This window comes from Saccopteryx leptura, chromosome 9 (genome assembly GCF_036850995.1).
Source record: "Saccopteryx leptura isolate mSacLep1 chromosome 9, mSacLep1_pri_phased_curated, whole genome shotgun sequence".
Classification (NCBI taxonomy): domain Eukaryota; kingdom Metazoa; phylum Chordata; class Mammalia; order Chiroptera; family Emballonuridae; genus Saccopteryx; species Saccopteryx leptura.
The window spans coordinates 42,500,367-42,514,202 of record NC_089511.1 but is presented as its reverse complement, the minus strand read 5'-3'; the positions used below and the strand labels follow the sequence as shown (position 1 = coordinate 42,514,202).

Below are 13,836 nucleotides of genomic sequence, written 5' to 3'. Positions count from 1 at the left end.
TAGAACCCTGGCATCCTCCTCAAGTCTCATCCATGCTTAGTGAGCATGGCTGCCCCTGTACTCTCGGGAGTCCCAGACCCTCCCACTTGCCATGGTCCCATATCACTGCCATTCATCACCCAGCTAGGAGGGACCAGTTTCCATCAGCCTTTCTCAATATCTCCCAGTTAGTCTCTCTCTCCACCCCAATATCCACACCCCAACTTGTAACATTCAACACCTCTTACCTTGTAAACACAATCCCTGTCTGTCCTCAGCAGCTCCTACCTCCCTGTTATTCCATTTCTGGCTCTCTAATGATGATAATAAATGGTGGTAGTAATAATAATAATAATGACTGCAGCTCTTGTCTACCACGGGCTTTCTGTGTATCCAGTACAGGACTAAGCAATGTAAGGCTCAGACAGCTCTGGAGATCGGTCTTATTATTAGTCCATTTAGAGACAGTGAGCCTGGAGTTCAGAGAGGCCGTGTGAATGTGCGGTAGAGTCGAAGCCCGAGCCCAGCCTACCTCACTCCTAAGCCTCAACGCCCAGCATTTTCTGTCACCTCAGTGTCTCAGACCTCTCCCTACTTTTCAATGCCCTTATTCTTCTCTGGATAGAATTGGTTTTGGTTTTTCCCTGGCACCTGGTGGTGGGCAGGGAGCAGGAGTAACCCTGAGCCCCCAGGATTGGTGATGGAGACCCTCGCGCCTGAGCCGGCTGCTTCCCGCTACCGCAGGGCAGGGTCGCAGGCAGGAGGCAGAGCGCTGGCCGACTCAGACTTCTTCCCACACTTCCCCCTCGGGACACCGCCTTCACTGTGGCATGTATCTGCCCTCTCCCTTCTCTATTACTAATATTTTTTCTTTAGCTTATTTTCTTAATATGTTTAAGAGAATATTTTCTATTGCTGTTGGAAGTGGAAAGCCAAAATCACCATCAATAGAAAGTACCAGAAGAACCTAGTGAGAAGCAAACAATGGTATCATTCTAGATGGTTGCAGGTTCTGCCTCCTGTTTATTAAAAAGGGAGATTAGCAAGTATGAGAGAGATGTTCAAGGCATACCAACAGGGAAATCCAGTCCTCCTGTTTAACATAATCAGAAAGCTTCAAAGAAAACTGAGGAAAGAGTTTCTCTCATTGGGTGGTTTAAAATTATTTAAAGCCATATTCACAGACCCCTAAGTTCTCCCCTACCACCAGAAGTCCCATGTTCTACTTTTCTGAGAAAAACTGCCTTCAGATATCTCTGGACCTGAGAGGTCACCATCACGTCATTTCTGTCTTAAGGCATAGCTATTAAGTACCCATCGTCAACTCAGTAGAAGATGGGTTACTTTCATAGGCATGATCTCATTTAATCCTTATTACAACCTCAAGAGGTAGATATATACAGATGAGGCAACTGAGGCCTAGAGTGTTAATACATACACAAGATCATACATGAAAAGATTATAGTAAAATGAAGTTGTCAGAATTTGATCCAAGTCTGTCTTGACTCCAAACATCATAACACTTCCCTTGTTTTGCACATGATTGCATATACGAATCTGCCATGCCCACGTGATGTTCAAGGCCCTCTGATTTCAGTTTTTATTCATTCAACAAATATTTATTGAACACATACCCTGTGCCATGCCTGTTCTAGGCACTGGTGATACCACATAGAACAAAATCATCAAAATCTCTTTCCTAGGGAGCTCATGTTCACTGTGGGGTAAGCTGGATGATAAACATATCAGGCGGTGATGAGCACTATGAAGAAAACACAGTGGAGCCTGACCAGGCAGTGGTGCAGTGGATATAGTGTCAACTTGGGATGCAGAGGACCCAGATTTCAGCTTGAGCACGGAGTCGCTGGATTGAGCATGGGATCATAGACATGATCCCATGATCGCTGGCTTGAGCCCAAAGGTTGCTGTCTTGAAGCCCACGGTTGCTGGCTTGAGCAAGAGGTCACTGGCTCAGCTGTAGCCCCCTGGTCAAGGCATATATGAGAAAGCAATCAATGAACAACTAAGGTGCAGCAACGAAGAATTGATGCTTCTTATCTCTCTCCCTTTCTGTCTGTCTGTTTCTTTTTCTCACTTGCTAAAACAAAACAAAAAACACACGGTGAAGTGAGGAAATAGAGAAGATGGAGGGGGTATTTTAAATAGAGTGGTCAGGAAAGGTCTGCTTCACACGACCTATGAAATGAGACCCAAAGAGATTGAGCCATGGGGATGTCTGAGAATAGAGTATTCTAGCAAGGGAATGGTAGTGCAAGGGCTCTGAGGCTAGATCAAGGGGGAAGGGGAGGAGTTGAAATCAAAGAGGTAATCATTGTGAAGACCTCAACTTTTACTCTGCATGAGGTGGAACCAGCCAAGGGTTCAGGAAGGCTATGATCTGATCCAGGTGGTAACAGGGTTCCTCTGGGGAACCGACTGATGCAAAGAGAGGGAGGTACAGAGATCAAGGAGGAGGCTTGCAGGTGGGGTCTAAAGCTGGACTCAAAAAAAAGAGGAGATGAGGCCTTGAGTCTGGGAAGTGTCTCTGCTCCCTCCGATGCGGCCTTGGGCCTCAAACTAGAATCTACTGGATCACCGTGTTCACAGAGTTTATCTTGAAGTCTGGGTTGAAATCTTACCTCCATCACTTACTAGCCATGACTTTAATCATCTGTACAGCAGTTTAATTATCTGTAAGAGGTGAATGTGAGGGTTAAATGAGATAATAATGCAAAGAGCTTAGAGCAGTGCTGGGCACACAGAAGCACTCAATATATGCTCTTGCTTGTGTTGGGCCATTAATGTTGTTGGAATGCTTTCTCAGCAGTTGTTTAATTTTAAGAGATACACATGCATTTCATGAAAAAGCCAAAAGCATAACCTTATTTTTTAAAGAGGACTTACAGTCGTCCCTCGCCATAACATGGTTCACTTTTCACAGCCTCACTGTATCGCGGATTTTTAAATTGTATATATCTAATTGTGTATCACGGATTTTTCACTATATTGTGGGATTTTGCGGTATATAGGTATTTTTTATATATTTATTATTTTAGTTATTTTGTGGTAAAATGAGTATTTTCTAGAGTGTAGAAAGTGTTTAAGAACATAGGAAATGTTTATAAGAGTGTGAGAAAGGTTAATAACAGTGTGGGAAAGGTTTATAAGAATGCAGGGAGGGTTGCCCTGGCCGGTTGGCTCAGCGGTAGAGCGTCGGCCTGGTGTGCGGGGGGACCCGGGTTCGATTCACGGCTGGGCACATAGGAGAAGCGCCCATTTGCCTCTCCACCCCCCACCCCCTCCTTCCTCTCTGTCTCTCTCTTCCCCTCCCACAGCCAAGGCTCTATTGGAGCAAAGATGGCCCAGGCGCTGGGGATGGCTCCTTGGCCTCTGCCCCAGGCGCTAGAGTGGCTCTGGTCACGGCAGAGCGACGCCCCAGAGGGGCAGAGCATCGCCCCCTGGTGGGCAGAGCGTTGTCCCTGGTGGGCGTGCCGGGTGGATCCCAGTCGGGCGCATGCGTGAGTCTGTCTGTCTCTCCCCGTTTCCAGCTTCAGAAAGAAAAAGAAAAAAAAAAAAAAAAAAGAATGTAGGGAGGGTTTATAAAGCCTTAAAATATATATAAATAATAAAATAAATATAAGGTTGCTACTTCGCAGATTTTCGCCTATCGCAGGGGGTTCTGGAACCTAACCCCCACGATAGAGGAGGGACCACTGAATTTTGAAGCACCCTGGTTCCCAAGGGCCCCAGAGAAGCATGCTACCTCACTAGCAGAGATCACCAGCAGGGACTTGTTCTTGAATAGAGCCCCAGCCATCACCACTTCCTAGCTGGGTGGCCTCAGGCAACTGTCTGCCTTCTCTGAACCTTAACTTTATCCATCTGTAAGGGGAATAATCATGGTACCTGCCTCATGGGGAGGTTGTGAGGATGGGATGAATCATGTCTGTAAGTGCTTAGCACAGACATAGTAAGCGCCCAATAAAGATGGCTGTGCAGGTCCACCCAGATTCCTCTCCCTGTTCTTCCACATCTGCAGAAACTGGCCCCTCCTGTCTTTGTTACTCCCTGGCCTGGCTCCACCTATCTGCCTCAGGAGTCTCGTTCTTGCTCGCACTTATTCCAAGGCTCTTCCCAAGTCTGCTCAAGCTTCCCCTGGACCAGTTGCCAGCTATTTGTGCCTGGCCTCGACCTCTCCTTTGGAACCTCTTGGTCTAGAGGGGAAATGGATATGAAACAAGTAAATCTATAACTATAAATTGTCACAAACACTATAAAGAAAAAAATCAGCATGCCATGAGAGAGAATAACAAAGATGGCCCTTTGTTTAGATTGGGTGGTCGACCTGAAGCCAACATGGGGACGATAAGGATAGGGAGGTTTGTAGCTCTGATTCCCCATTTTTTTTTCCCTATCTTCCCACCCCGCTCCTCTTCTGGCAACTATCAATTTGTTCTTTGTATCTATGTATGTTTCTGTTTTGTTTTTTTGTTTTGCTTTTTAGATTCCACATGTAGTGAAATCATACCGTATTTGTTTTTCTGTCTGACTTACTTCACTTAGCATAGTACTCTCTAGGTCCATCCATGTTGTTGCGAATGGTCAACCATATACTTTCATTAAAAGGGGGGCGTATAGAGTACAATCCTAGCAGAGGGAATGGTGTGCAGGCCTTGAGGCAATCGTGTACCGTGCTTCTTTTACTCTTTAAAACCGGCTAAGCCCTTTTTTTCCAGAAGCCTCCCAGGATTGATTCCCAGTACATATTGATTTATTCTATATTTCTTTGGAAAGCAAATCCAGCAAGAAAATGTGCATACAGATAAAATCAGTGAAAGCTTTTACTTTGTGAAAATATGATTCCCTTGAATATTCACCTTTCAGAAGGGAATCCTCCAGTTCATATAAAACAGTGCCCAGCACTGAGTAGACTTTCAATAATGTGTGCTATGAATGAATGCTACTTTTTCTTTAATGCAAAAAACAGATGTCTAAAATTTACTTTGAAATGCATCAAAAATGTATTGATACATGGCTAGATGGATAGATGTGTATGATGAACGGATGTATGACAAAGCAAACATAGTTAAAATGTTAGTGGTAGAATCTAAATAGTGGGTATCCAGGCATCCACTCTAAAGTTCTTCACCTTTGTGCTAAGTTTGAAATATTTTCAAAATAAAATATTCCAGCCCTGGATGGTTTGCTCAGTGGATAGAGCATCAGCCTCATGTGCAGACGTCCCAGGTTCAATCCCTGGTCAGGGCACACATGAGAAGTGGCCATCTGCTTCTTTTCCTCTTTCTCTCCCCCTTCTCTGTCTCTTCTCCTCTCGCAGCAGTTGCTTGGTTGGTCTGAGCATCGGCCTCAGGCGCTGAGGATAGCTCAGTTAGTCCGAGCATCGGCCCTAGATGGGGATTGCCAAATGGATCCCAGCCTGGGCTCATGCAGTAGTCTGTCTCTCTATCTCCCCTTCTCTCACTTAAAAAAATAAACAAAATACTGCAGGGTAGGAAAAGGAACATAAGGGATGAAAATGATGGTAATCTATGAATAAGGAAAAATGCAATGAATATAAAGTGTCTGGAACAGCACCTTTATCATGAGTATGCAGGCCCCTCCCCTCCCTGGTGTGTCATTTAGTTCTTACTGATGCATTGCCTTGTATTTGTTTTCATGTTCTGTTTATATGCCTTGTCTCTTCAGGAAGCTTGTAAATTCCTCAAAGGCAAGGACACTGTCTCTTATATTTGGTCCCATAATTGATGGAATTTTGAAGCTGGAAGCCATATTTATAGTCCTCTCCTGCAGACACGAGTCCCTGCTTTATATAGGAGGAAACTGGCCCCTAGAGGGGAAGTAAGCTGCCTACAGGCACACGGTCCTGATTGGAATGCAGGTCCCCCAGCAACCAAGCTAGTGCTTGGCAAGTGTTCTAGAAATGTTATAGGCAGCTATGAAAGATCAGGCTCTGGCAGCAGAAAGGCTTGCTGCTTTCTCACAGGGCACCCGGGCAAGTACCCTGACCCCTCTGAGCCTGTTTCTTCACCCATGCAATGGGGATCATTAGAGGACTTCTGCCTTTAGGGTGGGGGAGGTTTTAGCGGTTACAGAGAATGAACAGCTCTTCACATAGGACCTGGAACACAGTGCTCAGGTCCTAGTAGTTGCTATGATGGTTCCACCAGGCTTTAAGTCACTCGCAGATCTAAAAACTGGGCTTCCTGAATCACCATTCCTGTCTTTGTAAAGAAGCTCTCCCTCCTGTCACCACTGTCATCAGTGTGCCACTGTCATCATGGTCCTCCTCCCCATGAGAGGATCTCCCGAATGTATCTCTTTCTTCTCTCTGTATTCACTGATTCCCATACCTACTGATGCCAAATAAGGAAAGACCTCTTTGTTTTCAGAATATCCCTTGTAGCTCTTTGGCTGTTCCTCCCTCCAAATACTATGTGACCTTGGTCCTGTCTCTTACCCTGTGCGAGCTTCTGCAAGCTTCTCAATAAAATGGGGTAATAACAGTACCTCTTACCTAACTAGGTGGTTGGGAGGTTTCAGTGATGTCATGCACATAAAGCACCTGTCCAGGAGCTTAGCAGGCTTAAATTGCACAATAAATTCAAGAGGTCATTGTTATTCCTTTGATGTAACATGCCCTGAATGAGGATGCTAACTCCTTTGGCTTTCCCTAGGTCCCTGCCATCCCTTCCCTGGTGTTTTTGCCCCTGCTGCTGGCCTGAAAAGGCTTTCCCTGCATATTGCTCCTCCCAGTGCTGGCCACGGACCTTACACACTAATGAAACGCGGTTTATCCCTGTAAGTGCCTTCTTAGATCTGATCAGCTCAACCCATCCTGTACATCAGACCCCAGTTCCCTCAACAAAGAAGCAAGAAGAGAAAAGACAAGCCCCCCGCCCAACACCCCTCCTTAGGGAGCATGTGGGCCATGATGAGAGTATATTATATCATATTTATTCACAAATCTCAGTACAGTTCCCTTAAGGGACCCCGAAATCTATCACCCCATCCCCAGCTCCTCGGAGTCATTTCAGCTGATCTGGCAGCAGGAATGTCAATCTGCTCAGCAAAGTCAGTGCATCAATTTAGGGAATGATGTTGGCGACGCTCTGGAAGAGAGGAGGAGATAGAGAGTGAATGCAGGGTATGCAGTCATGAGGGCACTAAGATCCCGGCTCTCACGTACTGCCCCCTCCCCCGAGAAATTAGAGGGAGACTGGCTATTTTGGCCCAGTAATTATCTATGTCTGGGGAATATTTTAAGGAAGGTAGCACCTAGATTGAAAATGACTAGGAAGTCAATACAACCTATACCCTAATACCAGAGCTACTGGGTGGAGGGCATAAGAACTGAGAAGCCTTGGCTGCTTTACCTCAGAGGATCCCGCCACCCCCACAGCCCAGGAATCAATAAGGCATGCCTTCAGGTTCCAGGAGCAGTTTAAAGAGCTATTACACCTCCTCACCCTCCTGCCCCAGCCTTAGGTAGCAGAGGTATTCAATCCAAAGAGTAGAGCTGGGCGTTTATTTTGGTCCCAGAGTGAGGGCCAGGATCCCACAGGAACCTATACTGCAGGTAGGGTGGGAGGTGTCAACCAGGAAAAGGACAAAGCTACCAGTTCCCACCACGAGCATACTGAGGCAGGGTGGGCAGCAGGGGTGTGTCTGTGCGGTGATTTGAGGTAGGGGGAGTTATTCGGGGGGTGATAAGGGAGATGGTGGGCACATGGAGGGATGGGTTCAGCGGCCGCTCTCTCCCTGGCTCACAGATTCACATACGCCTCTGGAGGTCTCTCTTGCAAGCTTGTGTTTGCCTCAATGGCAATGAAAAGCATCCAAAAGATGAAAGCAGGGTGTGAAGGGCAAGGAGCAGGTGAAGACAGAGACAAGCAGAGCTAGGGAATGGGTTAGATGGTCTTTGAAAGGCTGAGAGTCTGTCCACAGTGAAGCTGTCCAGGAATAGGCAGTGGGGAGGGGTATACAAATATCTCCCACGACGGAGAGCACACATCTGAGACCGTGTGGACACTCACCCTCCACAGAGCTGAAAAGTTGATGAAGGGCTTGTTGACCGAAGCCTGGAATTCAAGGACAAGAGGGTCAGTGTCCAGCATGCATCCCCCACCATCCTAGGAGGGCCTCCACTCCCCCACCTCCAAGTCCTTGCTTTGTTCGGGACACTTACTCCAGATGTTAATGTTGTGGTTGCGCCCCCTCCGTGATGGCCGGTGGATCCGCCTGGACGACCGCCCTGTGGACAAAGCCCAGACCAACATTATAATCCCTCAGCCCTTGAGGGTCTCCCAAGTTCCCCTTCCCAGCTACCTGCTTCCCTCTAGGGTGACTACCCCCCTTTCCTTTCACTGTTCAGAAAGAACCCCAAAGGCCATGTTGCCATGGTAATTCTGTGGGAGATGAGAAGAAAAGCCAGGAAGAATATCTGCCCTTATTGACTAGTCTTCCCCCAATTCCCTTTTATTTTAGTTGATGAGATGGGCCTGTCAGAGAAGGGGACTGATGACTAGAAAGGAATCCCAGTGGAATCATTCAACTACCTCAGCCCTGACCTCAACTCTACCCCTTCCACACACACTGAGCCTGACCCCTAACTCAGGTTGGTCTCCATCTTTAATCCTATCCCCAGACACTCAGCAATGCCACCCGACTGCTGCTGCCAGCTGGAGTCCTATGACAAACCTCCCTCTTCTGTCCTCTACATGGTGAATCCTGCCGTCTGTCTCAGAGCCCTTTCCCTACTGTGCATGCTTTCTGTATAGTCCCTTCCCCCACTCACCATCTCTGGCTCCCTGCCTGGCTGCCAGTGTAGCTATGGGCTTTGAGGCCTGGGCCAGTCCTCAAGATGGTGTCCCAAAGACTCCTCATGGAGATTAGAGAGTGTAGAATTGAGGCAGGCAGGAGTTAGCCTTCCATTGCCAAGCCCCCGGCTTGGTGCCTGTGCACGGTGCTGCTTGCCTCTCCTGCCCTTCAGTTTCTGTTCCCTCTACATAAATGGAGGTCAAAAATCCTCCAGGAGACCTGCTCTAATGGGGCAATGTGGGGGAAGAGAAAGACCCTGGACCTGCGATTTGCCAAGGCTATGTGCTAGCCACATAGCCTTAGCAAATTCCCTTAAACCTCACTCAGCTCTGGTTTCCTTATCTGAGAATCAGGGAGTCAAGTCAGCCTCCTCACCCTGACTACCTCAAAAGCTCGTTATGAAAATTAAACAGAAAAGGGCTTAACTCCAAAGCTATTCCTTGTGCTCACACTATGATGTTCTGTTCTTGTCTCAGCACTCATTCTGCTCCCACTGTAACAGATTTTGGCTCGGTAACTGTTTCCTGTTTTCCTGTTCCCCAGGACAGACTTCATGTTCCTCTCTGGACCTCCTTAACTAGGAGGGCAGCTCCCTAAGGTGGGGCTGGGTCACATTCACACTGTCTGGTATAAAGCTTTGAAGTTAAGTTGGCTTGATCCATCCGACCAGTAGAGAAAGACGGAGGATTTGGTTACATAGCTGTCTAAGCTTCTTTCACCATGTGAAGGCCACCTGGGCTCCCAAATGTCTCAAGGGTTTAACCTCTCCCTCCCCAGCCCCCTTCTCCCCATTTCCCCACCCCTGTTCACCTACATTCAGCAGCTGGTTGGCCTCCTTGCCGTCTTGGTTGACCCCATTATGAACATTCTGCTGCAACCTGTCCAACTCCTTCCCGGCCTGGCCAGCAGCATGGTGGACACCTTGGCCAAGTTTCTCCGCTTCCTTTCCAGCCTGGCCAGCAGCGTGGTTGACCCCTTGGCCAAATTTCTCTGCCTCCTTCCCGGCCTGGTTGACCCCATCGTAGACCCCATGGACCACTTTGTCTGCCTCCTTTCCGGCCTGTTCAACGGCATGGTGAACTCCCTGGCCAAAATGCTCCACCTCCTTCCCAGCCTGGTTGACCCCAGGATGGACACCTTGGACTATTTTGTCTGCCTCCTTTCCAGCCTGCCCTGCAGCATAGTGAACATCCTGTCCAAATGGCTTCACCTCCTTCCCAGCCTGGTTGACCCCAGGATGGACACCTTGGACTATTTTGTCTGCCTCCTTTCCAGCCTGCCCTGCAGCATAGTGAACTCCCTGGCCAAAATGCTCCACCTCCTTCCCAGCCTGGTTGACCCCAGGATGGACACCTTGGACTATTTTGTCTGCCTCCTTTCCAGCCTGCCCTGCAGCATAGTGAATATCCCGGCCAAACGGCTCCACCTCCTTCCCAGCCTGGTTAACCCCAGGATGGACACCTTGGACTATTCTGTCTCCCTCTTTTCCAGCCTGCCCTGCAGCATAGTGAATATCCCGGCCAAACGGCTCCACCTCCTTCCCAGCCTGGTTGACTCCATGATGGATCCCTTGGACTATTTTATCTCCTTTCCCAGCCTGCCCAGCGGCATGGTGGACTCCGTGACCCAACTTCTCTGCTTCCTTCCAGGCCTCATCAATCCCGTGGTGAATCCCATGACCAAACTTCTCTGCCTCCTTCCCAGCCTGCCCAGCGGCATGGTGGACCCCCTGACCAAATGTCTCTCCTTCCTTCCAGGCCTCATTAAGCCCATGGTGGATCCCATGGCCAAACTTCTCTGCCTCCTTCCCAGCCTGCCCAGCAGCATGGTGGATCCCCTGACCAAACTTGTCTAACTCCTTCCCAGCCTGCCCAGCAGCATGGTGGATCCCCTGGCCAAACCTCCCCGCCTCATTCCCAGCCTGCCCAGCAGCATGGTGGATCCCCTGGCCAAACCTCCCCGCCTCATTCCCAGCCTGCCCAGTGGCATGGTGGATCCCCTGGCCAAACCTCCCCGCCTCATTCCCAGCCTGCCCAGTGGCATGGTGGATCCCCTGGCCAAACCTCCCCGCCTCATTCCCAGCCTGCCCAGCAGCATGGTGGAGCCCCTGGCCAAATCTTCCTGCCTCACTTCCCGCCTGGTTGACCCCATGATGGACCCCCTGAATCACTTTGTCTGCCTCCTTCCCAACCTGTCCAGCAGCGTTGTTGACCCCATGGGCAAGCTTCTCTGCTTCCTTTCCTGGTTGTCCGATGCCATTGTTGATCCCATGGGCTAACTTGTCCAAGCCGTGGTTGAGCCCCTTGTCCAGCTCCTTGCCGGCCTGGGTCCCCATGTTGCTAAGTCCGTTAAAAACTTTCTCCACTTCCCTTCCAGCTTGAGTGATTCCATTATTGATGCCTTCCAGGGCCTTGCCCACCTCTCTCTCTGCATTGCTCAGGCCTCGGTTGATTCCTTCAATGACCTTCTCAATGGGGTCATCCTTGGCAGCCCATCCAGGCAGGGCCCCCAGTAGCAGTAGGAAGGAGCAGGAACTGACCAAACTGGCAAGATGCATATTGTTGGGAGACTGAGAAGGATGCAGAGAGGAACCAGCAAAGCCAAGCTGCTATTTATCCTCTGCTCCCTCCCTCTTCTCCACCCCTCATGACTCAATTACCCCTGTGAGGCACTGACTTGGTCCTCAGTCAAGAAGGTATTTTCCAGGGAGATTTGGGGTTGAGCAACAAAGAGGAGGAGGAAGAGAAGGTGAGTCATGAATGGAGAACACACACATGGCATCTTTGCTCCTTGCACAGCTTCAGCCTTCCACCCCCAAAGCCTAGATGTCTGCCCTTCCAACCACCTCCTCTTTTCATTCCTCACCCACTAACCAGGCCTTCTCTCTCCCAACTCCACCTTCAATTACCCCCATCCCTGGTTCCTAAGCATCTTCACTCCTCTCAGGGGATCCAGGATCTAGCTTCCCAGCAGTGAGATTCTAGAAAGATAGAAAATGCAGCCAAGGAGGAGGGGAGCACTCTCAGGGAGTTGAGGGAATCATCAGACTTTGTTCGTATTGTTCTTGGGAATCCCCCCCCTCCAGCCATACAGGATTTCTGCCTGGTCCTCAAAAATACCAAGGTCATTCCTACCCCAGGGCCTTTGCACTTGCTGTTTTCTCTATCTGCTATGCAGAACTCAGATCTTCACATGGCAGGTTGCTCCTCATTCTGTTTTTGGCTCAAAAGTCACCTCAGAAAACTTTCGCTGGCCATCCCTCAGGTATACTTTGTAATATCATCCTTTGGTTTTTATAGCACTTACCACAACCCAAAATTATCTTTTTTATTGTCTGCCTCACCTATCAGATTATAAACATCCAGAGGACAGGGACTTTGTCTTCGTTGATTACTGCTATATCCCCAACTTTTAGAACATTGCCTGAAGTTCCATAAACATTTATAGATTGAACAAATGGATGGTTAGGAGAAGGCAAGAGAAGAGAGGCTAGGCCTGAGCCTGCGTCTCAGGGGGTCTGAGGGAATGGGTGCCTAGGGTCCTTTGGGAAGGGAAGCCAGGATCACATTCTTATCACAGAACCCTAGCCTCCTGCCTCCCAGCCCTTGGGCAAGGGCAGGGGGCTGATTGACATGAGCTGGGACAGGACGCAGTGTCTCCTGAAAAGCCGGTTAGGCAGCCATGGGGAGGGGCTGAAGACCCAGAGCAGCAGGAGACTGTCAGCCAGAACCTGGGCTGGGGGCCAGGAGCTCATTCTTCCTGACCTCCTCCGACTAGAGACTCCTAAGTCCCAACCTGAAGCTCCAGGTGCTGCTACAGAAGCATGGGTTGGAAGGGGAAACAGTGGAAGGGGAAACCTAGTTTGGCCTAGGTTTGAAGCGGGGCACCAAGAGGAAGGGCAGGCAGTGGTTGGTATATCTGTGGCAGAAAATCTATCAGAAGCTAGTTTGGGGGAGGGGACAGAGACCAGAAGGACAAGAGCCAGTGGGTGGGTACAGTTGGGTGCAGGGGTGAAAGATATGTGGGTCTGGGTGCCACCCCCTGAGAGAGGGGGTGGAGGTGGGATTGCTAGTGGGCAGGCCGGGCAGGAAGGAATGTGCAGGGTGTGAGCAAGTGGGGGTGGCAGAGTTATGTGTGTGGGTGCCCAGGTGTGGTGAGAATCTGCCTGTGTTTTCGGGCTTTGCTCAAACAAGGACAACAAGGCCCACTCCCCTTGGAGGACCCAGGGTTCTACCCCAGATCCTGGACACTTGGCTCTACCCAGAACCAGGCATCCCGACCCAGAGGCCCAGGAGCTTCTGATTTCTCTGGGCTCTGCTTACAGAGAGTGACTAATTGTATCACCTCTCCATGCTTGAGCTCATCAAATCTATTTCCCAGTTTCATGCTCCCAGGACCAAGCCAAGTCCCTGGGCAACCTCAGGAGTGGCTTTTCTGCCCTGTCCAGTGTCTAAATTAGGGAGTTTCTCATGCCAGGATATTGCTGGGTGGGGAGCTCCAGAATCCTAACCCTCCCTGAGGTTGACAGGTGGGGTTTCTTCTATCTCTTTCCATCCCTCTCTCTGTACCAGCTTAGCGTCTTCGGTCAGCCTCAGTCCCCCTCCCCAGTGTTCCATTCCCATTGGCCACTGTTTGGTTCCGGACTTTGGCATCTGTCCCTGTGAGGTTGGCCTGCCATCCTCTGCTGGTTTGGGTAACGCAGCTGTGCAGCCTTCCTAGAGCAAGTGGGGGAGCTTTCAGACCCCGAGCCATCACAGCTCACCCAAGACATTCGTAAGAAGTTTGCCATGAAAGTAGTCACAGTGTGCTTGCCAATCCACAGGCCTCTGAGCACGCGCACTGCGAGAGCCTCACCACACAGGAGCTGCCACAGGCTCTCCAGTTCTAGTTAGGAACTGCAACACTTCCTATAGGGATCTGAATCGGGCTTTGGGAGAATAGATCTCAACTTTTGTCTCTTGTTATTGGTCTACTCAGATTTGCCATTTCTCTTTGTACCAGTTTTGATCCTTTATATTC

General features: G+C 49.4%; 1 protein-coding gene across 2 annotated transcripts; it reads right to left on the bottom strand.

Moving 5' to 3' along the window:
- Positions 1-6,932: 6,932 nt before the first annotated feature.
- Positions 6,933-11,417, bottom strand: SBSN (suprabasin). Of its 2 annotated transcripts, XM_066349313.1 has the most exons (5): positions 11,009-11,416; positions 9,632-9,877; positions 8,186-8,251; positions 8,034-8,078; positions 6,933-7,109 (listed from the first exon to the last, which is right to left on the bottom strand). In XM_066349313.1, the coding sequence occupies exons 1-5, from the start codon at positions 11,372-11,374 to the stop codon at positions 7,086-7,088; spliced, it is 747 nt and encodes a 248-aa protein (XP_066205410.1). In that variant the 5' UTR covers positions 11,375-11,416; the 3' UTR covers positions 6,933-7,085. The 2 variants fall into 2 exon arrangements, with proteins under 2 accessions (XP_066205410.1, XP_066205409.1); XM_066349312.1 differs by having other exon boundaries at positions 9,632-11,417.
- Positions 11,418-13,836: the final 2,419 nt, after the last annotated feature.

Bases quoted from the DNA above. Each gene is read 5' to 3' on its own strand.
- SBSN (XM_066349312.1), bottom strand. From the start codon at position 11,374: ATGCATCTTGCCAGTTTGGTCAGTTCCTGCTCCTTCCTACTGCTACTG. The intron at 8,252-9,631 runs GTAGGTGAACAG...CTTTGTCCACAG, and splicing joins AGGCCAACCAGCTGCTGAAT to GGCGGTCGTCCAGGCGGATC. The intron at 8,079-8,185 runs GTAAGTGTCCCG...CTTGAATTCCAG, and splicing joins CCACAACATTAACATCTGGA to GCTTCGGTCAACAAGCCCTT.